General features: G+C 37.9%; 2 protein-coding genes across 2 annotated transcripts in view; one reads left to right on the top strand and one right to left on the bottom strand.

Moving 5' to 3' along the window:
* Positions 1-26,050, bottom strand: part of LOC145780009 (uncharacterized) — a 375,170-nt gene that overhangs the window by 186,261 nt on the left and 162,859 nt on the right. The gene's annotated exons all lie outside the window — the stretch shown is intronic.
* Positions 1-26,050, top strand: part of LOC145779395 (palmitoyltransferase ZDHHC20-A-like) — a 76,203-nt gene that overhangs the window by 28,867 nt on the left and 21,286 nt on the right. Inside the window, exon 4 of the mRNA XM_082590976.1 lies at positions 8,571-8,691. Coding sequence (XP_082447102.1) covers positions 8,571-8,691 — 121 coding nt within the window. The remainder of the gene's footprint in view (positions 1-8,570; positions 8,692-26,050) is intronic.

The raw sequence follows: 26,050 nt of genomic DNA, 5'->3' as shown, positions 1-26,050 counted from the left end.
CCCTGGCTTTGGTTCACTCCACTGCTGAATACTGCACCCCTGCCTGGTGCCGCAGTGCCCACACCCGCCTCATCGACAGCCCAATCAACGACGCATTGCGAATTGTGACTGGATGCCTGCGCCCAACTCCAACAGAGTATTTACCAATCCTTGCAGGCATCCAACCTGCTGAGCTTCGCCGAAAGGGAGCCATTATACACCTGGCTCGCCGGGCGGGGGATCCTGACCACTTGCTCCATGCAAAACTCAACATCCCACCTCAGGAATCTCCCCGGCAACTAAAGTCAAGACACCCCTTTGTGCCAGCTGCTGTTGAATTGCTGCAACCTTTCAGCGATCGTGCCGTCGGCGCAGCGCACTTCGTGGAGGACGCTTGGAGTGCAGCATGGTGCGCCACCGACACCAAACTACATGGTTTTATGCCCCACCCGGTGGCGCGCCCCCCTGGTATGGACCTCCCTCGGCCGACTTGGGTCAAGCTCAACAGAATCCGAACCGGAGTCGGTCGCTTCCATTCCAACATGCACAAGTGGGGTCTGGCTCCCTCATCGGCCTGTGAATGCGGCGCGGAGGAACAAACTGCTGACCATGTCGTTCTCGAATGTCCCATCTACAAGGCACCAAATGGAACGCATGGTATAGCAACGCTGGACGAAGCTACACTCACCTGGCTCTCCACCACCTGCCCTGAAATTTGATCTAGTCTCAAACGAAAGAAGAAGAAGATTTCTTTTGCATTCTTGCATTTTATCCAGTGTTTACCTTTTAGTGCCTTCCCAGACAACAAAATCCGTCATTTTTACATTGATTCAACGTCGGCAGACGTTGAATCAATGTAAAAATGACAAATTTTGTTGTCTGGGTTTGTTCAAAATAAGTGTTTTACATCAAAAGAACATTTTTCATGATTAACAATAGATGTTAATGTGATAAAGTCTCAGCAAAAACGTGTCAACGAAAAAAAGACAGTTGCCAAATAGCGTTTGACATAAACGATGAAGTTAAAACCTCAGTGGCAGTTTAGAATAAGCCTGGGTTTCGGCGTTAAATGACCTGGAATTCCTTTGGTTACTTCTTTCGTTAGACTCTCAGTTGTTACTTTCATCATCATCATTCATCATCATCAGCCGGTCATGCCACTGCTGGCAGATGGCCTCCACATTATTATGTTTCCACACCATTCTTTCTTTTGCTGTTCTCATCCAGGGTCTGCTACTATTCGGTGAATCCGATTCGGTGAGTTCCTAACCTCTAACTCCTAACCCCTAACCCTAAAACGGCAATAATAATTAGGCTACGGTAGCCAATAATTCAAAAAAAAAAGAAAAAATCCCCGTTAAGGGATTGGACTCACCGAATCGGACTCACCGAAACGGGCCATTCCGCTCATCCAGGTGGTGCCAATCTTTTCTTCTACGTCATCTCACCATCTTCTTTTTGGTCTCCCTCTAGTTCTTCTTGCATATCTTGGTGTCCATTCTGTGGTTATCTTGGCCCATCTGTTGTCTGTCATTTTTGCTACATGTCTCGCCCATTGCCACTTTAGGTTTGTTGCTGTTTCTATGACATCTTTGATGCAAGTTTTGTTTGTGATGACTTCATTTCTAATTTTGTCTTTTCTATTTATGTTTAATAGTATTCTTTCCATGTTCCTTTGCGCTGCTGCCAGTTTTCTTGTTTGTTGTTTTGTGAGTGACCATGTTTCTGCTCCGTATGTTAATGTTGGCAATATTACTGTGTCCATGATTTTTCGTTTTAGGCTAATTGGAATGTTCTTGCTCTTTAAAAAAGTGCTATATTGACCAAATCTTCTCCAGCCAGATGTTATTCTTTGGGTGATCTCAGTTTCGATGTTGTTTCCTGGTGTTATCATTTTCCCTAGATATTTGTATTGATCAACCTCCTCTATCTTTTCTCCATCTATCAAAATACTCGTCCTTGGTTGTTTCCCTGCTATCTCGTTACACATTATTTTTGTCTTTTTCTTGTTCATCTTCATTCCATCTTGTTTCCCTTCTCGATTCAGTTCCTCAAGCAATTGTTGCAGAGTACATTCTGACTGTGCAAAAAGGATGATGTCATCTGCAAATCTGAGATTGCTCAGCAGTTGTCCATTAATGACAAGTCCAGCCTCAGATTTCAGCCTCTTGAATATCTCTTCAACTGCAACTGTAAACATAACAGGTGAAAGAGTGTCACCTTGGCACACCCCTTTATGAATCTTTATTTTATCACTTAATTTCTCTGTTCTGATTTGTGCAGCACTTGCCAATTGCCATTTGTGTATGTATTTTTGATAATGTTTACTATTTTATCTGATATATATACCATGAATTTAAATTGCATTAAAAACAGAGGAGTGCTTGATGGAATCCAATGCCTTCTCATAATCAACAAATGCCATAAATATGAGTAGTTGGTATTCATTCATCTTCTCTAAGATCTGCCCAACTGCATGCAGGTTATCAATGCAAGAGAATCCTTGTCTGTAAGCTGCTTGTTCAGGGGGTTGGTTTTCATTTAGACTGCTGCTTATTCTGTTCTTGATGATTTTCATAAATAGTTTGTAAATATGAGAGAGTAGGCTAATGGAGCAATAGTTTGCAAGGTCTTTCTTGTTTCCTTTTTTAAAGAGAAGAGTAATTATAGCATTCTTCCATTGTTCTGGCACTTTTTCGGTTTCGATCACGTTGTTAAATAAGTCACAAAACTTTTCAAGTAGAATATCCCCCCCTGCTTTGACCATCTTTATTACTATGTGGTCTTCTCCGGGTACTTTTCCATTTTTCATTTGTTTAACTGCTTTTTCAACTTCGCTTTTCAGATTTGTTTGACTGGATTTTTAGTGACAATGTTTTGTGTTTGATCATTATATAATGTTTGATAGAAATCAGCGCATCTTTCAATTATTATTTCTCTGTTTGATGTTTCTGAGCCATCTTCATTCTTCAGTGCCGGATTCAATGCTCTGTTTCCATCTTTTGCAGTGTTACATTTTTTCAATCTTACGTTTTTTCAATCTCTTGCCCGTCTCAATTGCATTTTTCACCCGTAGTGTAGGGTGTTGAATTTTCTTAGATCTTGTCTAATACTTTTTGGTATGTTCTTGCATAACTCCCGATATTCACTATTGCCTTTAGATGTTTCTCTCATCATTTCTCTGCGTTTCTTCAGCATCTTTTTTGTCTCTGGTTTGAGTTTATCTTCTCTTTGGCTCTTGACTATTCCGCCAACTTTCTTTGCGCTTTTTTGAATAATATTGTTCAATTGTTTTGTCTTTTCATCTAAATCTTTGACATCTCTTTCAAGTATTTCAAAACGGTTTTGCAACTCTATTTGGAATTCATCTATCTTTTGAATCAGTCTCTCGGTGTCAATCTTTGGGTTTGATATTCTCATCATTCTGGTTCTTTCCTGTTTTACATTTAATCGTATAGCGCTGCACAACGACTGTGATCACTTCCGATGCTAACCCTTTGAATGACTTCAGTGTTAAGGACAGTTTCTCGTTTATTTGTTAGAATATAATCAATTTCATTTTTTACCTTTCCGTTTGGACTTTTCCAAGTCCATGTTCTTCCATTTGACTTTCGAAAAAGAGTATTTGTGATGATCAGTTTCTCTGATGTTGCAAACTGGATCATCCTATCCCCCCGTGCACTTCTCTTTCCAATGCCATATGCTCCAGTGGTATTTCCGTCACTTTGTTGGTGTTTTCCTATTTTTGCGTTAAAGTCTCCCATGATAACTTTGTAGTGACTTTTATTCTTTTTCATTTTTTCATACAAATCCTCTATTTCTTCATCATCATCATGGCTTGTGGTTGGTGCATAATATATCTGTATTATTTGCATAGAGTATTTATTGTTAATTTTCATTGTGAGGGAAGCCACTCTATCACTAATTCCTTTTATTTTTGTATTTTTGTGTTTTATGCTTTGATGAATTAAAAAACCGACCCCTTTTGTTGAAGTGTCTCCCCCTCTGGTGTAGAGCATGTGTCCTCCTCCAATCTGTGCCAGATGCTCTCTTTGTCTTCTTGTTTCTGCTAGACCAATTATTTGCCACTTCATTCTTGTTTCATTTAGCTCGTGTGCAGGGCTGCGATTTTTTCTTTCTTGTCAAACGACCAAAAATTCTGCGTTTGTTTGTCAAATAGTGGTATGACGTCACAAGAGTCAGATTATAAGCGTTTGGCCGCGAATTACTGCGTGATAGAGAATTTTTCCTTTGGCATCTCTTTAGTCTCGCTCAGTACGTTAATGGTTATGCACGTACCAGCATGCAAACGCAGTTAGGACCGAAACATGCAAGTTACCAAGAAACACAGCGAAGATAAAGCAAAAATTGAACTGCAGATAAAAGAAAACGGAACAATACCACAATAATACAAAACAATGGCGTAATGCTACAGGCCTACAGCGTTTAAGGTGTGCCGAGATGGCAAACAAGCCTCTTCGTACAACATTGCAACAAACTACATGCAATCACATAAAGTAACACAAAAACGAATTAATTAATAACAGTGAAAAGGAAAGAATATTAGTAACAACACAAACAATAAAGCCAGGGCATGCTTGCTGCTAGATCTTGATTTTGCTGCCTCTGTATGACTTTAGACAGGAGATTTCCGGTACTTTTTTTTTGAAGATAGAAATGCCAACCATTTGAGAACAGGCAGTCAAGTGCTTTTCGCAACAATGGTTTCGCCAGTGAAATCGGTGGACCGCACATGCCAACGAATAGTTCATCTTGAATAGCTTAGTCAGATAGCGGCCTTAATCGCAAGTCGTGCAGTGCGTAGCTGGAGCAGAAACACTCGACGATACATTCGTTGCAACAGCGCACCAGGTACTTCAAGCAGAAGTGCATGAGCTCACTTAAATCCTGGAAAAAAATTTTGACGTTAGGCTACTAAACGCTATTAGCCGGAAGTTTATCTGAATGATAAGTTCCAAAGTGACATGGCAATGCTTCTCTCGATAGCTCCTTCAAACAGATCCCGCACTTCACTCGCTGTTTGCTGAACCTTAACCGCTTCTCGGTAAGACCGAAGCTTTTGCCATGCGTGTTGTCGGAGGATTCTTTCGTTTTTTAGTCATTATAGGATACTAACTAATTGAAGACTATCTTATCTGTAGTTGGGCAAAGCTATGCTGTTCTTACAACTTGCCTATTACCTTGCCTTGTCCACTCCCAGTGACTACCTACTATTCTTCTAGAAGCGAACTCTTATATATAGCGACCTTTCTTATCTCTGTTTCTGATTCTGAACATCTGGTCGGAAACTAGGCTATTTTCTGGATGTAAAAAACTTGCGTAATAACTAGGCTTTATTGTGTTCTTTTATTGTGTGCTTCTGCGATTATTTTCTCCTGTATCAATCACCTGCTTTAAGTTATATAACGGAAAGGAAATCTTAAATTTGTTTTCGTCATCATGCACTGGCTAAATAAATCCATCATTGTAAAATCTTTCAAAGGATGGCATCTAGCCTGGTGCGAGACAAATTTCCTGCAGATGTCTGTAATGTTTTACGGACTTCTGACGTCTAACTTGCTTCGGACGAACTCTCATGTACAAACATATATCTTTATTGAATCTCAAACATGTACTCAGACTAACATACTAGCAATGTATACGCCCACATAGCTGCGGCACTAAACAATTGACTTGGACAACTAGTTGAACTCGAATTGGAGAATCTGCCGCAACGCTGTCAGGAAAGCGTATTTAACAGCGGCCAATCAAGAGGTCATGGAAAACGCGCAAGGCAAAATGTGAAACACGAGGTACAAACTTAAAAGGCAAGTTCTCAAAAGATTAAAAGTTTTAAGGCACATTTCCAATATATTACAATGTCCAGACTTCCCAGCCAGCAAACTTGTTTATACATGTCATGCATTGTGATTCAACGTCTGCAGACTGCTGCAGACGTTGAATCAATGTAAAAACGATGGGTTTTGCTAGCTAGGTTGTGTGCTTTTGTGAATGTGCAAAATCGCCCATTACGTAATCACAGAAACTCTTTTAGTTGAAGGAAGTCGAGTTGCAACCGTGTTTATCTGTCTACTATTCTTTATTCACATTGTAAAACATTTCTGCAATCTTGGAATAACAAGTACATAAGTCAGACATAAATACAAACTTGCAAACACGTTGACAACTAAAAGTAGCCTACTTCGGTTATTTTATCTATAAAAGAAACTCGTTGTGTCGAATAGCACGAAACGTGTGTGGCGAAATGTTTGATTGCAGGCGTTAGAACTTCAATCAAAGCATTTTCTCGGAGTGTTCAAATTGTTCTGGAAGAGAACTCCTTTCCATAAAAATAGCGGCTTTTTTCATCTGTATTTCTGAACATCTGGTCGGAGCTAGGCTGTTTTCTACATGTGAAAATTTTTCATAGCAAATATCCAACAGTCATTTTACTAGAGCAATATTGTTAAATGGCTCAAACGGCGAAATACAAACTGGCATAAACGTTGACAACTCAACGTAGCCTAGGTTATTTCATCTATAAAAGAAACCTGTTGTGTCGAATAGCACGAAACATGTGTTGCAAAATGTTTGATGCCAGGCGTTGGAACTTCGATCAAAGCATTCTCCCGCAGTGTTTAAAATGGCAGCGCAGACGCCTTAAGAGTTTCTTGTGTGAAGCGTCGCTTTTAAACTTTGCTTTGAAGTACCTGGCACAAGAAAGTTTACATAAGTCAGCACTTTTATGATTGCATGACGTGATGCCCCCCCCGATTTTTCCTCGACCTGACGACGTTTAGTCTTCCCTCATTTTTTTTTCTTTTTATTTTCCTTTTTTGTCATTTTTTTTTTTCACGGCGTTTGTCGAATAGTGATGGTGCGTGTCGAGTGACCTCGTCACTAAAAAAGGCAAAAATCGCAGCCCTGCTCGTGTGTTAATTCTAAAAGCCTGTCTTCATCTTTTAAGCTTACATTATACGTAGAGATGTAGATTTTGGGAACCCAGAGATTCTTCGCACCCTCTGCGTTTCCGCTGCCGGGAACTAAGGGCTTTTTTGGATGTGTGTTCATTTTTCATTTGTGTGTTTGAACCTTTACTCACCACGCTGGTTCAGTGCGGGTTGGTGAGTGCTTGCAACTTGATCAAGCAGCAGGGCTATGCAACAGGTGGTACAGGATTACATTTTACCTGTAGCAGATCTACTTACTTTATCATGGCAGAAAAAGACTGTAGCCAAATAGGGAACTAGTCGAATCGGACTAGTCGAATAGTAGCAGACCCGATTTTGCTGCCTTTCACTTATACCAAAAAATGTTTCAACAGAATGCATCATCAGCATCGGTATTGCGACTGACAAGTTTCGATAACGGTTAGAGAGCGTTCATAACTGACGTCATCCACTTTATGGCCATTCCTCTTGGGAGGTCTTTGTTTGTCTCTTTTCTGAGTGGTTTCTCTTGAGCTTCATGATAAATCGTGATGCCGCAAAGAAACTAGATAAATTATATAGGTGACCACCGTTCCAAACGGCTAAACTTTCGCTACCGTCGCCCACATGGTCTTGCCCAAGTGGGTTTCGCCCAGATGGGCTCGCCCAGATGTCGTGTACTGCACATTTTGGCATGGTCAGCTTGATGCAAGACCATTGACTGTGACTGTCCTGGCGCCGGATAGCCTAATCTCACTGCGAAACTGCTTGGCACAAAGTCTTTTTTCTATTGAAGACGTCTTGCTTTATACACATATCTTTGTTTACTAATTTTAATTTCTATCACTGAATATTGAATATCTTGATATATCACTGAATGTCTATCACTTGAATAATCTCACCACTACATTGCCATAACTTTGATTTGTTCAGTGCATGTTACATACTTAATACGCAATGGTACATACTTGTTCCGTTGGCTCAATTGCCTGTTACTTAGCTCCAGGATAGCTGGTTGGCTCTTGGAGTAATCATTGTGCGAGTGCTTTGCTTGGTCTCCCATCTATCCGGACTCAAATTAAGAACATCCAGAAAAAAATGTTTTTCAGCATAGCACCATTGTCTAACAGAACCATTTTTTAAGGCGACAATACTAGACTAGTGATAAAATTTTTTTAACTAATTAAAAAATACATTTTTTAAAGTTACATATCATGGTTTTATTGGTGCGTAACGAAAAGAGGTCAATTTCTTAAGTTATCTCAAAAAGTAGTTAGCCAAAACTTGTTTTAGTGTAGATAGACCACCCCAGAAAACATGGGGATAGAACTAAAGATTATCCAAATATGTTGAGCGGTTCTTGAGATATTGCCGTTTTTCCATTGCTCCTTATCCATGAAGCCACCTAGTAATCCAGGGTTGTTTCACTTATAACTCGAGAACCACTTGTCTGATTTTCATCAAATTTGCACCATTCTTTTCAGAAAAGTGAGAAGCATGTTTTAAGCCAATAGAAAAATTAGGTGGTGCCAACCAATGTTCCTAATATATTGAAATGACCCATACTTCAAAATTGTTCTCTACGAATATTTTGTTGTAGAATGTAAAAATAGTTCAGTCATGTCTAGTTAGTTTGAAAAATTGACAAATGCCACTTCACAGCACCGTATGAATGATGAAATGAAGACACGAATACTCCAGTGCACAATCGAAGATGAACGGCAAGAAATCATTAAAGAATTTGCAAAAGATCTTCCCATAGAAGTTAGGGCATTTAATGGAGGTTAGAATTTTTTTTCAGACAAACATACAAATAATAGACTACAACACAAACAATTCTGACTAGTTGTTCAGTTTTTCCAGCACATGCCTAAAATGTTGACCAGTTTTGCCTATTTGCCAGCAAGGCCTCATGAATTCGGATTCAAACTCAAATTTATAGTTACAAATGATTAGGAGTGCTTCCAATGTGAAAGTTACCTTTTAGTGGCTACCACAAGTGTATGTGGGATCTTTTCGAAGTTGATGTTGCCTAAATTTAAATTTGTATCATTCAGTACGGTAGTTTGTTTTCTTGGAAATTTAGTACATTAATAATAATATTTGACAACGTGAAAAGTTTGGTGAGAAAATGGAAGTAGTTACTGAACTAACTACTCACATATGCCAGGTATCACTGGTTTATCACAACAGTTTTAACCATAGCGATCTATATATGCAGGCCAACATGTGAACTGGAGGCCAATATAATTTCGATTTTGAACTCTAGACTGAATTTACTTTATATCCCTTTGAAATAAAGAATCAAAATTGCAAAAGTGTGATTAATGAATATCAAATGATAAAGCTTTGGTAGAGAATTTAATTTGTTGAACCATAGACAAACAAAACAAAGTAACTTTGATGGGTTTAACATGTTTTATTACAAAGAGATATAACAATTAAAACATTAACTCAAACGTTTTCGACACATACGTGTGTTTTCATCATAATCCTGTAGAATTTTTGGTCAACCTAAAAAAAATTCTTATAAAGACGTATTATATACCGTTGGAAAGACAATTTTATCAGCTTTTCAATGATGGGTTTTGTCATTTTTTTTACCTTGGGGAAAAAAGTTACAACCAAAAACGTGCCAGGGGTAGAACACTAATTTGCCCCCTGTAGAATTTTTGGTCAACCTAGAAAAAAATCTTATAAAAACGTATTATATACTGTTGGAAAGATAATTTTATCAACTTTTCAATGATGGGTTTTGTTATTTTTTTATCTTGGGGAAAAAGCTACCACCAAAAACGTGCGGAATGGTCCGTTTCGGTGAGTCCGATTCGATGAGTCCAATCTTTTAACGGGAGATTTTTTCAATTTTTTTTTTAAAATTATTGGGTACCGTAGCCTAATTATCATTGCCGTTTTAGGGTTAGGGGTTAGGGTTAGAGGTTAGGAACTCACCGAATCGGACTAACCGAATAGTACGGTAGCAGACCCAAAACGTGCCAGGGGGTAAAACACTAATTTGCCCCTTGTAGAATTTTTGGTCACCCTAGAAAATTTTATAAAAGCGTATTATGTTCCGTTGGAACGATAATTTTATCAAATTTTCAATGATGGGTTTTGTTATTTTTTTTCCTTGGGGAAGAAAAGCTACCACCAAAAACGTCCCACGGGGTAAAACACTAATTTGCCCCCTGTAGAATTTTTGGTCACCCTAGAAAAAAATCTTATAAAACCGTATTATGTACTGTTGGAAAGATAATTTTATCAACTTTTCAATGATGGGTTTTGTTATTTTTTTTACCTTGGAGAAAAAAAGCTATGACCAAAAACGTGCCAGGAAGTAAAACACTAATTTGTCCAACATTACAATACAATTATAAGCTAAAATACGATACCTTCGTACTGGGTTTTTTTTTTTCGCGGAGACTTTTCGGTCATTTGTCCGAAATGACTTGAAAAAATTCGGTCATTTTTTATTTATTTTGGTCATTCTTTCTGATGAAAATATTTCCTTTCAAGTAGCTGATACAAACCAAAATTTGCACTTCCTGACTAGCTACAGCATTAAGTTTCGCTGAGAAACATTGTTTTTTTTTTCGGACATTTTGACCGAATTGACTATATATTTTTTTTGACATTTTGACCGAATTGACTATATTTTTTTCGGTCATTTTGCTAAAAAATTGGTCAATGACCGATAAATGACCGAAAAAAAAACCCAGCCTTTGTAACAGAATACAACACCATAAATTGGAATATTACTATCAGTAAAGCAAACTAACAATCGGAAAGCAAAAAGATAAAACATATATAACTTAATTAAGAAGTATTTATCACACGTTTGAGGGGGGTAAAAGTTGACCGAGACGGAGATAATAGGAGAGATTTTACCGAAATAAAAGGGTTTTCTTTATAAGCAAGGACATGTAAGCAACAAATAAAAGCTATCTGAGTAAGAGGTAGTGAAGTTTTTAGTTAAAATGCTTTTTCATACGGTATTTTGTTACAAAAATACAAAAGCAATCTGTTGTCCCCCTCCCTCCCAGTCCTGGAGTGTCAAAAAAGCCCGGTCTTGCTAGGGTTAAACCAGCTATAAAGATGTAAGAACGACATTTAAAGTTTTAAGTTCTAATAAAATATAGCCTCAACACTAGGGTGTTCCATTTTTTCACCATTTTTAAAATTCAAAATGCCTGGGCTCCCATCTGGTGGTATTTGGGGTAAAAAGTTTACACCCCAGTTTTTTTTAATTATGACGTCAATACGTCATATTGAGGTGGTCCACAAGGTTTGAAATTTTTGGGCCTCAAAATCTCGAAATTTGGCCATGCCTCCGAAACCATTCATCATAGATCGACAGAATTAGTGTCAAAATGCGCAGAAGGGTCGGTTTCCTACACCTGATGTAGAGAATATTAAGGTCCACATTCTTCAGAAAAAAAGGTATATATTTAAAAAAACTAGTTTTGGGCAAAATTAGGCTTGTATCAGCGTTTTTACGTAACTGCAAGCCTTCATGTATCTGTATTTCTGGCGATTATGCTTTTTAGCTAAAGTATCAACAATCAATTTTGCTGCGAGAACCATTCCAGCTTAGCTTTTAAATGCACAGCAGCTATTCTTGTTACCGGAACGTTCAACTGATCAGTTGGTGTTAAGGTTTCAGTACTTGGCTTGTCTAGTCTTGCTATCTGGTTAAGCAAAGCCTCATCTTGCAAGTGATAATTTCAGGCTTCTTCATGTCACCAGACTCCGGATCAAATTTGTTATCATGATGCATGCTACTGAAAAGTACAACGTTTTTCTTTTTCTTACTTTGAGGCCTGTAGACTAGTGTCACGTCATCTCCAAATCCAAACATACTGTCACGTGTAACCCTGTCCTTGACTGATAAAAATTCTTGGGGGATCTCACGTTTGTTTTTGCAAAGTATTCCCACAGCAGACAATTTATGATCCTGAAGTAGACTTACGATTAGTGGGTAAGTGCTAGCCTATACCAATTATCAAATGTAACATTTCTGCTTGGTCCTGAGATTTCCGAGATAAGTTTTGTAACTACAGCGAAAGATGAATTTTCAACTTTGAATGGTCCATCAGGTTGTTTTCCTGCATAAACTTCCATTTTGCAAATATAATAAGTTTTAGCATCCGCCATTGCTTGTATCTTTATTCCATACTTTACTGGTTTGTTTGGGATATATTGTCTGAAGGGACATCTGCCCCTGAAGGCCACAAGCACCTCATCAATTGTCACAAACTCCGATGGTGAATAGTTCCTCAAACAGTTTTCAACAAACATCTCAAAAAGGTCTCTTATTGGGCAAGCTTATCCAATAGTCTTCTTGAAGGCCGGGTAGCTTTGTCATCAAACCGTATGCAACACAGTAAAAATCGGAAGCGGTGCAGTGACATTGTCAGTCGAAACACTTCTATGCCAGTGCCATCACTTTTCCACAAATCATCAAGGTTCATTCTGTTGCTATGATAGGTACCAGCTAATAGTATTAGACCAAGAAAAGATTTTATTTCTACAATATCAGTGTCCCTTTTGTTTTACTTTTTTGAGTATAATTCTCTCTCTTTTCACTGATAAACAAGTTGGTCTTTTCAACTAATAATTCAATCATTTCAGGAGTGATAAATAATTCCCAAAAATCAAAAGGCACCTTTGCATTTAGGGCTGATCCTTTAGGTCCTACTCTTCCACGGAAGATATTCTGAGGTCGGGTTTGAACTGCTGAATTAGGCATTTCTTTCTGCCACCATGTTTTCTTGTCTTTTCCTAGCCATCCGTCACACTTTGTTTGTTTCTGGCATGGCTGTTGATCTAGGTCATCAGATTCTGATTCATGGCAATCAGAATCAGAAACAACTTCATTTTCTGATGCAAAATCTGATTCTCCTTCACTGTCATCTTCAGCATCACTTAGAATGTCACATTCTTGCAACATGCTTTGTATCCTCTCTATATTCCTACTGTAACTATCCATTTTATATCGAAAAGATAAGAAGAACAAGGCCTAGGACTGTAAAATTTTCAGACTTTTCCCACCTCTAATATTTACGAAGGTACTGAAAAGAAGAAGAATATAAGTGCTGCCAACTCAAAACAGCAAACAAATTTATTACCCTGGGGTGCTGAAACACCCCAGGGTACTAACGTAGGGTTAAGGTCATTATCGTCACTCTTACGACGAATTGCAGTCCGAGCTGTAGCTCAGCTAACAAACTTTTACTTACTGTAGTTCGCTTATGCTGAATATTTGTTTCATTTTTATTAATTTTTTACTTCGAAGAGTACGCCTGAACCACGGCGAGCTATAATAGAGGCCATCGTGCACGCACGAGATCTGACTGACGGCCTATATGCTTTGTGTAAAAAAACACGATTTTGTCACTTTCCTGGAACGTTATTGATAGTTAGGTGGTGTTTCGTCAAAATTTATTAATTATTGTAATTAATATACAAAGAATATCACATGGATATAACTTGATCATCATATGTTTTACTGTATTACAAATAGCATTTAGTAATAACAGCAGTTTTAGTAGTTTAGGTAAGCAAATGACAGTGGAATCGCTGCATAATGTTGATAGACCACAATTTCTACAAATCAGTTTTCTGCATTTCCCCTATTGACTTTAAAGAGTACGTACTGTAATTCAAAAAATTCAAGTACTGGATGCATAAAATATAAAACCATTAACAGTATAAAAGCACAGAAAAATTTAAACATGGTAGAAATAAAGTAGCCTACTGAGCATCATACATATCTGCAACTAATTTCCATGCAACATTAATAGTAATTTAAACAAAATCGTGCTGATTAATAGTTTTCAATTGAATCATGCCTTCACAGTATAATGCAGGTGAGCCGGAGGTTGCTCAAACTATACAGTTCGTTAGATGGCGCTGCAAAAGATCTTATGTGTTGGCCTTCCAGACAGATATTACATCCAACTCTCCTATACAATCAGAAAATACAGTGAGATTAGAGCAGCAGAAACTAGTAAACAAAAATATGCCTGCTGGTAATTTTATCCAAGAATAGTTTTGAGTTTAGACATATACACAAAACAATAAGCATGTAAGCAGTTCTGGTCACATCAAAATGAGTCAGTGTTCACTGTTCACCCTCTGAATCTGATACATGGTTATCTCTGAGTCATCAGTTGATGGAGTGAGAGGCACCTGGTGTTGGTTGATCAGGATCGGCGTTGGTCTCTGTAGTTCATACCATTGATAGTGCGATGTTCTTCTGCCATATACAGTACTCACTTATAAATGGTGAAATTCTGTTTTCATATTCATCTGACAGACAGAGCTATACTTCAAAACTTTAAGCTCAACTCTTTAAATATCAACAGTCAATAAATTAATCAATGAAGCCAGTCTGCCAAGCCCTAGAGTGACTGCCTAAAATGCAAAAACAATAAGGTTAAATAGAATATAAAGCTGTAATTTTACAAAATGAACGAGTAGGAGAGAAAGTCAAATGAGTCACAATTATATTGTGATTTAATACAATAGAACTATAGAAGTGGTTAATTTTAGATGGTGAATGATTACTACTGATAAATGCAGCCATATAACGAAGTAGAAAATACTTACTAAATAGATACAGTAGAAATGCTGTTTAAAAACATTAAAAGTTGCATGGAAAGTAAAAGCTTACCTGGAAAAATATACAAATAAACTACAAGGCATTTTTATAACATCAGATCAGCTAAATAAAGATTCAAAGCATTATGCCTTTATCTATCAGCATGTATAGACTATATTCTATGAAAGTTTTAGCACTTTCAATGCACTTTCTTTTGAGCATGTGGGAGACTGCAACAGGGCATAGTTCTTTTAAAATACATTAGCCAATGTGCGACAATGTCATGAAAAAGCAATGTCGTTCAGATATGGATAGAAAGTTACAGGAAATAAATTTTTGACACATTTCACCAACAACACTTGTAAAAAAGATGTAACAAAATACACACCACTGTACAACACTATCCTTCGGACGTGTCAGACCACCTTGATTTAATTTATCAACATATGAACCAAATCTTTCATAATAGAAGTATGTGTCTTCTGCAATAGCACATCCATTCTTCAACTCAACATACCCAGCAATATAAACCATTGCAATTAAAACCTCTTCTGAAACTTTCCCTTCCATAGCACATAAGCTATCCAAAACTTCAAGCTCACTTTCTACAAGATCACGATTACAAGCGGCATAAGCATGACCTTCAGCAACATCAAACTTTAAATGTAATTGCAGTGAGAGCTTCGCATGTTGAATTCTTACCTTTTCCAAAACTGACTGAGCAGTAATGAAATAGGTACCTCCAGACCCTTGCTGAAGTTTAATGAAGCACTTTTCTAATGGGTCTGTTGTAAACTAGCCAAAGATTACAAAATCATTTCCACATGAAAGTAAATACTTTGCTAGATCTACAAAACCATGACATATATGATACAAGAAGTTGGCAGTATCTGCCGTTAACTGACGAATTCTGATTGAGCCAGTTTTCTTCATTTTTTCTGCCATGCTTGCAACATCTAGCAAAAACTGTAGCCTTGGGTCATCGGGTGACCGAATCACTGCCCTAGTTGGATCGTTAAATCTCACATCAGTACCAAGTTTTCTGACATTAAGAATCTTCCATAATTTAATGAAAATTCTCAAGATGTATGTATTGCAAAAATCAAAACATCTCGAGAAATAAATCAAAGTATAACAAATGGAGATCCCCCATCATGCATGTATTAAATAAAGATGCTACAAAACTACACAGTTGTTGAAACTGGGCAGTCAATCTATTAAAAATTGTTGTACTGCTGTACCAGTATAGCCTATTGAAAGTTAGTAGCCTATGTAAGTTAGTTAAGATTTGTTAGTTATCTATACAGTAAGTAATCTACCGGTACACAAATTAATAACATTACATTCTACAAAGATTAGCTTTGGTACTGGTATGTAAGAAAATAAATGTAATATCAGTGAAGTAATTTTTTGTGAATATTGATATCTTATGTTATCTATAAGAAAATGGTGAGTGGACAGAAGACATGTTGCTGGCAAGCAAAAAAATACATGAAGATTTGTAATATAAAGTGCAGGTAAACATTTAGTATCATCATTCAAAATTGACTGAAGCTGTTAAACTAACTTACCAGTAGTGAGTAACATTGCAATTGCATACAACTGAACATATAAATGGAGATTTATTAAATAGGCCTACTCTATTTGCTAACTTTAATAAACCTGGAAGAAATACAATTTTCTGCCTACTTTACCCACAACATGCTTCAAGGAAACTGGGCAGAAACTTAAAGGAAACATAAATTGGTAATGGCAGTTTGTTGTGAATTTTCTGTGTAACCAATGACTTCATGAACTGATAAAAGCTCCTTGAAACGAAAACATTGTAGCTTATACCTAATTTTGTTAAACTAAGCTGCATAACTGTAACTGCTTCAGCTTTTCATAAAGTTTGTAAGTTGTAACTAAACTTCTACTTTCTGGCAAAGATGCATAGTTAGGGAACAAGTTAAGGAAAATATAAAAAGAAGTTCAGTAAAACTAGAACCTTAGCATAAAGAATAGACTATAGATGAAACATCTTCCTCCCAACTGATTAAGTTTAGAATAGGCCGTCAGTCACGTTTGAAGTACGCGCGATGACGTGGCCTGTACTAGAGGGCGCCATGGCCTGAACATAAAAGTTTTCATTTTGAGCTCCCGAAGGTTGAGTCAAAGCAGTTTAAACAAAAAATAAGCAGCCATTTTCGAAGTTGGGTTTGCGCCATCTAGCGGTAATGCAATTTTCTTTTAAAAATCGAAAAAAATTCAAATCAATTTCTGCAAGCCGTTTCTCATCCGATATGGCTGATATTTCACAGAAGTGAGTTTTTTAACTAAATCTAACTACTGGTACAGTATTCACTTTAATATTCCAAAAAAAGTATAAGATCGACCTGCCCTAGTATACGCTGGCATAACTCAATAAAATAATGCACCAGGGCTGTTTAACTATGAGGCCTTCTTGCATGAATGAGTTTTAGTGTAGTACAAAGTGACATTACTTGATTTTTGTGTACAGAAATAGCCACTGTGTTTTCAATTTATCCTTGGAAATTTACTTCACAATCACATCCTTAAGTCCTAATGTGAAGTTTGTTTTGAGTACCTTGTAGTACTTTGGTTCATTTTTTCAATTTTCTGATAAAAATTAAACAAATATGATGCTCTGTGTTTTTTATGGTTTTTTTTTAGTGGTTTTTTTGGGTTGGGTAAAATACCGACAACCCTGGTCGAAGGTGATGCAACTATATATTTAAACTTTTCCTAGAACCGACCTCATAAGATCTGACTGCTGGCGTACCAAAGTCATCCTACAATCTGCAAGTACTTCTATCATTTATTGAAAAAGAATGCACTTTCTTGTACATTTTTCCCCCCTAACAGCTGGTTTCAGAGGCTCGTATTCCTTATCTTCCCAATTCATATCCCCATCAAAGTCGCTTTCGCAACTGTGTAGGCCTAGATATCTAATTGCTTCATTTCTTTTTCTCTGTTTTGAACATAGTAGTGCCGATGCTTTGGCAGATTGTATGCCAGAAGTGTTTTACTGCTCGTTTCCCACCTCCTTTTATGATTTTCCCGTTCCAAAGCCTTTTCTGCATGGTTGACATCTATGTTACCGATAACCATTTTTTGATCTTTTCGCTGATCTTTCAAGAAAGCAATTTCTTTCTCCTGGACTCGGTTTACGAGTTCACAGCTGCAAGAGGGTTTCCTTTGAAGAACAACCGGATTTTCGGAGATCGAACACTTGCATGCACATTGCACATATATCGAACAAGTTCTGTAACCATTCTTGATTAACCTCATTACCTCTGCGTTTCATTTCCTTCTTTCTTGCTGTATTGTACTTCTCTATCATGTCTTTTAACTTCGCTTCAATTTTCTGTATGCTAAGCACTGGAAGACCAGCTTTGTTCCACATGCCAACTACATCTTTCAGCAGTTCATCTTTTAAATTTTTGAAAAGGGATATTTTCTTCAAAAACTTAGGATTAGTTTCGGCTACTTTTTTCTTCAAGTAAAAATAATGACTGACTATATCTGAATTAAGGGGAAGCACAGTTCTCTCCAATTCCTTGAAGGTTTGCATCGACTTACTAATACTTGACCTTAATGCCATAATGACACTTAATCAAAATCTAAAGCAGGTCAGCATACGTCTTCCTCAACGGTTACATTATAATACAGTAGAACTTGGATAACTCGTCTTCGGAAAACTCGTCAGTTTGCCCAAGTCGTCAATGATTGCCAGGTCCCCGCAGAAAGCCTATCTTTTGTACACAATCAAGTTCGGTTAAGTGGTCATCGCATAATTTGTCAATTCGATTATGTCGTCACTGTTTTTCTTCCCCTGGGGCGTAAAATTTGTCTAAGTTGTCATCCACCCAAATGCTGACGTGGCATTTACAGACTCTTTCGGGAAAAAATTACTGCGCCAAGACGTGTGCGTGCACGCACACACTCTATCGGGCCAGACGCACATGCGTGGAGTATGTTGGATTAAATATTAAGCACACCGCATGCCACATTTATTTTTTATGTTTTAAAATTGCATTGTTTGCATCTGCAGTACGAGATGACACGCCACTCGCCAGGGTGGTACAATACATAATATTCGTTCACTGTCAAAATTTTTTTCATTCAGGGTTGGTAGTTACTAGCAATAATCAACATGGGTGGTGGGCATTTGAAAGGAACATTAACCTAAACCTTTTCTGACAAATGCACTTACTTCTGACATCTAAAAATATCAGTGATAAGATCTCTTGCATTATGTCACAAATGATTTGCAAGAAGCATCAATGACAAAGTGTCTAAGACCTTACAACGCACGAAAGGAATACTTTTGTTTCAACATTTATAAAGCATATACATTAGGGTGTGGCTGGTGCCGTTATGTTATTCAAATCAGCTCTTCTTTTAGCATACTCTGTGGATGGGTGTTACAAACTCACCTGCAAAATTTTAGCTGATTTCGACAACATGTAGGTTAGGGTGATTCATAAATTGACATTTTTTTTAATTCAATGGGGCACCCTCTTGTATCGTGTCAATACCTGAAAAAATAATCCTGTCAAATTTTTAGGGCAATTGAAAGCATTTTTAAGGTTGCTACCGACTTTGAAAGCTGCACATAATACACAAATGGGTCATTCCATGTCAACTCAACAGGGTGTGCAAGCTCGACTCTCTTAGATTTTCTTGAAATTCACACTAAAGTTTCATATTGATGTATAATGAACACAAAAAAATTTTCAGCTCATTATCTGAAGACGTCTAGAAATTAAGCCCTTCAAAGTCACCAAGGTCCCTCAAAATGCGTTCGCGTGTAAATTTTCCTCCATGTTTGGGTCTTCATAACTTTTAATCTAAAGCATTTACGCAGCTGAAATTTGGTATTCTGATTAAGAAGCAGCCCTACTTTTCATATCTACCACCAAAATTGCTAATTTCAAATTAGTTTTAGATGTAGAACCTTTCAAAAATTGAATTTTTTTACATTTGAAATTTTTTATCAATTTTTGATGTCCTCTAGCTCCCAAACCAATAGTCACAGAACTACCAATTTGCATATCATTAATCTATACTAGTTGGTAATTAACCCCCATCAGACTTACACCAAACAAATGTGAAATTATTGAAGTTTGGAGGGTGCAAAGATGAAGCCCGAACCATCTTTACACCCTCCAAATGTACATGCGAACGCATTTTGAGGGACCTTGGTGACTTTGAAGGGCTTAATTTTTAAACGTCTTGAGATAATGAGCTGAAATTTTTTTTGTGTTCATTATACATCAATATGAAACTTTAGTGAGAATTTCAAAAAATCTAAGAGGGTCGAGCTTGCACACCCTGTTGAGTTGACATGGAATGACCTATTTGTGTATTATGTGCAGCTTTCAAAGTCGGTAGCAACCTTAAAAATGCTTTCAATTGCCCTAAAAATTTGACAGGATTATTTTTTCAGGTATTGACACGATACAAGAGGGTGCCCCATTAAATTTTAAAAAAATTCAATTTATGAATCACCCTAATGTAGGTGTAGCACACGGAATTTAAAGATTGCGCAATCACGCGGCACCGAAAATAGTCAAAAATCGCTTGTTTTTTTAACATTTCTCGATAATACAAGCATATTTTCAACTATAAAATGTAGTATTGGCCTATGTCAAATAGGGGGGTGGTCCTTAGTTGTACACTAAAAAAAATTATTTTGAAAAATTGTTGGTCTGACCCTGCCAAAACGTTTCTTTTGGTTAAAAAACACCATGTGTAAAATTTCATTGATATTCATTAATGTTTACTGTAGAGGTGGCTCAATGGATCCGAAATTTCACCCAGATGAGGTATAGGACACTTAAGCACTTCCATAGTTGCTCTCTGCCCAACGCTCGCATGCCTGGGTCCCCCCATTTTATTGTGTTCCTTAACAGTGGATATTAGCTGCTCAATGCTCATCGGCAGGGGTGTCATGATATCACTTGTTGTTGCCCAGTAAGGTCTGCTTCAGGATGTTGGGGAACTTTTTACCGTGGTCAGCAACAACTCTCAATGCAAACTACAGTTGCTCCTTGTCCTTTGTGAGAGGGCTAGAGAAATCCTTAACTAAGGCAACGCCACGTTCAACGTAGTCATTGGTGAGAGCCAATGTGCTGATGAAGCTTTTTGCAGCAATGAAGCTAGGCTGATCCTTCCACTGAGCTGCCGGATATTCAAGGAAACCAACCAAAAGACGCAAGTTCTTGAAAAGAAGTGTTGAGTTCCTCATCATAAAGTTGATTACAGTCTTCTCTTGAATGAGTCTTAAGTCGATAGTTGCAAGCTTAAATGGCTCTTCTTCCGCTTCTTTCTCTTTCTTAGCCACAACCATTGTCCAAGCCATTGTCCAAAACGTCATCAAACAACGCCAAGCCAACCAACTGCTCAGAAAGGAACCACAGTTGACTTGCAATCTTTTTCACTGTAGCGTTGGATATCATCATCATCATCAACCAATTTTGATTATACAGGCCATGAATTAATCCTCATGGCGAGGGTGTGGCCTGTCTGTCTGTCGAAAACGAAGTCTTCCTCACCTCGCGATTTATTGGGTTGGCAGAGTTTATGTTCCATGCTACAAGGTCACGTTTTACAAGTTCTTCCCAAAAAAGTTTTAGTCTACCTTGACCCCGCTGTTGACACATCTGACCTGTGAGATCTAGCTTGAGCTGCTCTCAACGTGACCAAGCCATCTCAGTCTGCCTAATTGGACGACTTCACAGATGTCTTTTAATTTGAGCTTTGATAGCAGAGTCTCAATCTGGATGTTGTCTTCAGGTTTGACTAGGCAGGTCCATCTTACTATCGCTCTGTCATTACGTTGTAGGCGCTTGACGGTGCTTGCTAAAGTAGCCTACGTTTCAGAGCCATAGAGCATAACACTCCTCACACAACTGGAGTAAACTTGTCCTTTGGTTGCAGCAGGAAGTTGCTTGCTTGTGAGGATAGGGAGGAGTTCTCTAAACTTTTTCCAGGCTGACTTGCACCGAGTTATAGCCACATGCTCATACCCCCCTCCAGAAGACATGGTATCACCAAGGTAGCAAAAGTCAGCTACCACGTCAAGTGTGCCACCTTCAACCTCGCTTACCGGCCTGCCATCTACTGGTCTTGCTGTGCCCTGACAGCGTGGGCATGAGTAGTGTGGCTTCGGTCTGAGTGACCCTTTAATTCCACTACACTTTTTGTAGACCCAGTGGGAGCAATTGGTGCAGAAGAAAGAGTTGCTACCGGTTTCATCATAATCCATCGTCGGTTTGTTCCCCACTAGTGGGGGTGGCCGGTTTCACTTAGCATACCGAGCAAGGGTGCTTTCCTGATCTTCTTAGGGATATGTCAGCATTAATCGTTTGATACTTCTGCAATTGCTTCAGCATCTTTAGGTCCTTTCTTGGGGCCTGCCCTTTACAACAATGCTCGCTGTTGCCCATGTTTCAACATAGATGTGGGAAAAGAATATGCAGAGTTCCTGCAATCCTCGATGCTGGCGTGCTGTCAATTTAAACTGTGAAAGAATAATCAAGACTTTGAAAGTGTAGATCACTTTTGGCATCCATTGGTGCATGGTTCCTGGAGCTACAAAGTGGATGCCTTGAGGAGGGACAGTTCAAAGAAAAATAATGGCCAGCTCCAGTAGTTCTATGTTATTTCTTGGCTGAATAACTTTCACAGCCATCTCCAAGACCTTCACCATCTCATTGTAGATGTCAACCGCAGCATTGGCTGTATAATCATCAGTTGACGAGTTTTCAAATGCAGCCTGGTCAATAAACTGCCATCTTGTTTTGAAGCGCTTGAACAAGAGAACATCAGGAGCTGATGAAGCCCCATGGCTTCAGAAAAGGCTAAAGCAGCAATCAGAAGCATCCAGACGACCAAATTCCACGTTATTTAATCGCTTTAGAACAAACTGGGACAGTATTACAAATCAGGATTTTGCGGAATTGAATGGTTTCAATTGGAATGATGTTAATAATGCAGAGTTTTTAAACAACTGTAAAGCACAACCAATTGAAACAGCTACCTCTATGATGGCTGCAAATACGAGATTTTGGTGCAGGGATGACTTCAGAGAGACGTTGCATCTTTCATTGATATACGCTGGCTCAAACTTAGTGAAACTTGATAATTACACGATGGTAAAGCCTGGTGCACTCCATCAGGCACGGTGGATGGGGCACGAGTTTTGTTAACCATTAAGATTGTTCTTTTTGAAAACAAGATTAGAACTAAATTGAAAAAAAAATATAATTTTGTCATCATCACAATTTTTAAAGTTGAAATAATTTGTAAATTTCATAGTGTTTGTGTATGTGCCATGGTGATTTACTTGTCAAATTGCAGTTGATGCACCTTACAATGACCTGGAAACTAATAAGTAAATTTTCGCATATGGAGATGTTGATAAAGAAATTTCCACTATCGCAATCGCGTCATTTGCAAAGGATCACTGGTACCTTACAGAAGATTTGATACCATTTTCCCTGTTTAGTTCAAAGGTTAACTTGTCCTCAAAGGAAAAAATTGCAACAAAACTTTAAGAGCTTTGATAAAGGTACAAAATTCATCAATCGAATTGGTTTCGCTGCTGAAAAAGGTTATGGAAAACCCCAGTTTCTTAAGGAGGTATCACCGTCATCTTCTTTAGATTAATTTGTAGGCGCTGCTTCATGGATGTTTTTTTATTTGTTTAAAATTGATACAGCATTCCTTGAACTACCTGTTGAAAGTTGGGAGTCTGATGCTTCTTATCAACAAAGCGGCTGCATAGCCAAGTGGTGAGAGCCCTGGAACGGCAGTCGAATGGGCGCCGGTTCGACACCACTCAAGAACATGCGGCTGTGTCTTTGGCAGGACACTTAAAGGCATGCCTGAAGGTGGACATGAAGATTGGCTTCCTTGCCTTCTCGTCCACTTAATCTAAATCTTCAACCATCAGGTGTAAGCCTGGATACGACAAACAAAGTATAAAAAGCTATTATCAACAGTGAATGTTTCAAATGATACTGCTGAAAGAGGAGTGAAGCTTGCTTCTGATTTCTTACATCACTCCAAAACTGAAGAAAAGTATCAGAACATATTCCAAGTTGTTGAAAACGATCGAAAGGTTTTTCCTAACCAGCGTGAATGTTCCTCTGGGGACTGTTTAAAAACCTGGTTTCTGTATACATCATAAACATTGTTGCTATGCTAATGTGTATTATATTTAATATTGGTTTTAACTGTGTTTGTGTAGTACTGTGTCTGTAGGAAATGACAAATTTTCAAAAATCAAAGTTTTTTGTTGCTTCGACGAAAAAAATACCAAAAATTTATGGAAATTAGGAGAAAAAGCAAATAAATTATCACAATAATACCCAAATTTTATAATGCAAACAATACTTACTTTGACATAGGCCAATAATACATTTTATAGTTGAAAATATGCTTGTATCATTGAAAAATGCTAAAAAAATAAGCGATTTTTGACTATTTTTGGTGCCGTGTGATTGCACAATCTTTAAATCCCATGTGCTACACCTAAATGTTGTCGAAATCAGCTGAAATTTTGCAGATCACTCATCCACAGAGTATACCAAAAGAAGAGCTGATTTAGTAAAGTATTTAATTTTTGGTAGGCACCAACCACACCCTAATTATACATCGTTGCTACACTATCAGTTAAAAAACATGTTTAAACTAGCTATTGGCAATAGCTTGCATTAACAAATTACCACAAACAAGGTAAAGTGTGTTCTGAATACTGCCATCCAGTGGCATGGTCAAGGGGGAGAGGGGGTGGGGGTTTCAATCCTCCCATTGACACGCGTGTGACGTCACGATATTGAGAATGATGCTTTCAGTCTCTTTCTGGGTTTTTTTTTTCGCTGAGACTTTTTGGTCATTTGTCCGAAATGACTTGAAAAAATTTGGTCATTTTTTATTTATTTTGATCATTGTTTCTGATGAAAATATTTCCTTTCAAACAGCTAATACAAACTAAAATTTGCACTTCCTGGCTAGCTACAACCTTTAGTTTCGCTGAGAAACGTTGTTTTTTTAGGACATTTTGACCGAATGGACTATGTATTTTTTCGGACATTTTGACCGAATTGACTATATTTTTTTCGGACATTTTGCTAAAAAATCGGTCAATGACCGAAAAATAAAACCCAGGTCTCTTTATGTCTCTAAAACAAAGTTTGCCTAATTTTAAACGAAGCTGCATTAAAAGAGCGAGTTTTTCCAATACCGAACATGTAAATATCTCAGCCAGGAATTAGCAAGAAGAAAACATAGAGACTTAGCTTTATTTCCAATAAATGCCGAAGAAAACATGATCTTATCCTTTTGCTATGCCACCGGACAGCACTATTTTACAGAAATTTTCATACCCACATTTTTGTTGAAAATGCTCTCAGAATGCACCAAATTCAAAGTAACTTTTCAAAATTTTCTGGGAGAGGCTCCCCTGACCCCCCACCGCTGAGTGTCGTCTTAAGTAAACACGCCGACGGGCTTCGCCCGCCAGCCGTAAAAAAAAACCCTATCAAAATTCCTGGCTACGCCACTGCAGCGCCATCTTGCTTTTGCCAACATTTCGCCAAGCTGTTGAGTGTGTACAAAGAATAACCAGTACACTAACATCGTAGGCTAACTTCCATAAAGGGCACTTCCATAAAAGGAGAAAGAAATTAATTCATCTACATTATGTCATGTATCAAATTGCATTAACCCAATGTTTGTCAGGTCTACTGCCACAAACATGCCTGAGAATGAAGAAGAAAGTGAAACAACGTGGGACTATGCAAAAACATATGCTGCCAAGCACAAACACTTAGGAATTTCGGCACACCAATAAAACCATTTTTACTAGTTTAATGTTTTTTAAGAGCATTATAATGAAACTAAGCTGCAAATTGTAAAAAATTTGCAACTTTTCCAGAAAAATATGAAAAAAAAACAAAAAAACGCGTGTTTTTTTTTGGCCCAAGTTTTTTTGAAAAAAAAAACATGTTTTAAAAAAAAAGATTTCGTTTTTTTTGCATTTACATCTCTAATGAGAACACACAGAAGAAAAGACGAGCCACAGGCAAATAACTATTGAGAGACAGATTATTACGTTGGATTCTTAAGGCTTCCATGACCTTAGTCTGAAATTCAGATCTGCCTCGAGAGATGATTTTAAATTGATCTATCGAGACACTGTCAGTACACATTACATAAGAGGCGATGTGCTCTATGATTGCACTTTTGGTTTTAAATTGGTTGCCTCTTGTGTAGCTTGCACTTACAATGTCTCAATCGACCAATTTAAAATGTGTCCAGTGCCACTGCCATAAATGTCCACTGCCATAAATGACGCCTTGCATATCATGACTTGATGCCTGCGACCTACACCATTGGACAACCTCCCGTCCTCCCTGTCCTTGCAGTCATCCAACCAGCTAAGCTTTATCACAAAGAAGCTATTCTGTCTCTTTCTCTCCGTGCTATGAACTCCAACCACTTGCTCCACTCAAGTCTCTACGAGTCT

This window comes from Aplidium turbinatum, chromosome 11 (genome assembly GCF_918807975.1).
Source record: "Aplidium turbinatum chromosome 11, kaAplTurb1.1, whole genome shotgun sequence".
NCBI classification, from domain to species: Eukaryota; Metazoa; Chordata; class Ascidiacea; order Aplousobranchia; family Polyclinidae; genus Aplidium; species Aplidium turbinatum.
The sequence above is the reverse complement of the archived record's forward strand: the minus strand, read 5'-3'. Positions and strand labels throughout refer to the sequence as shown.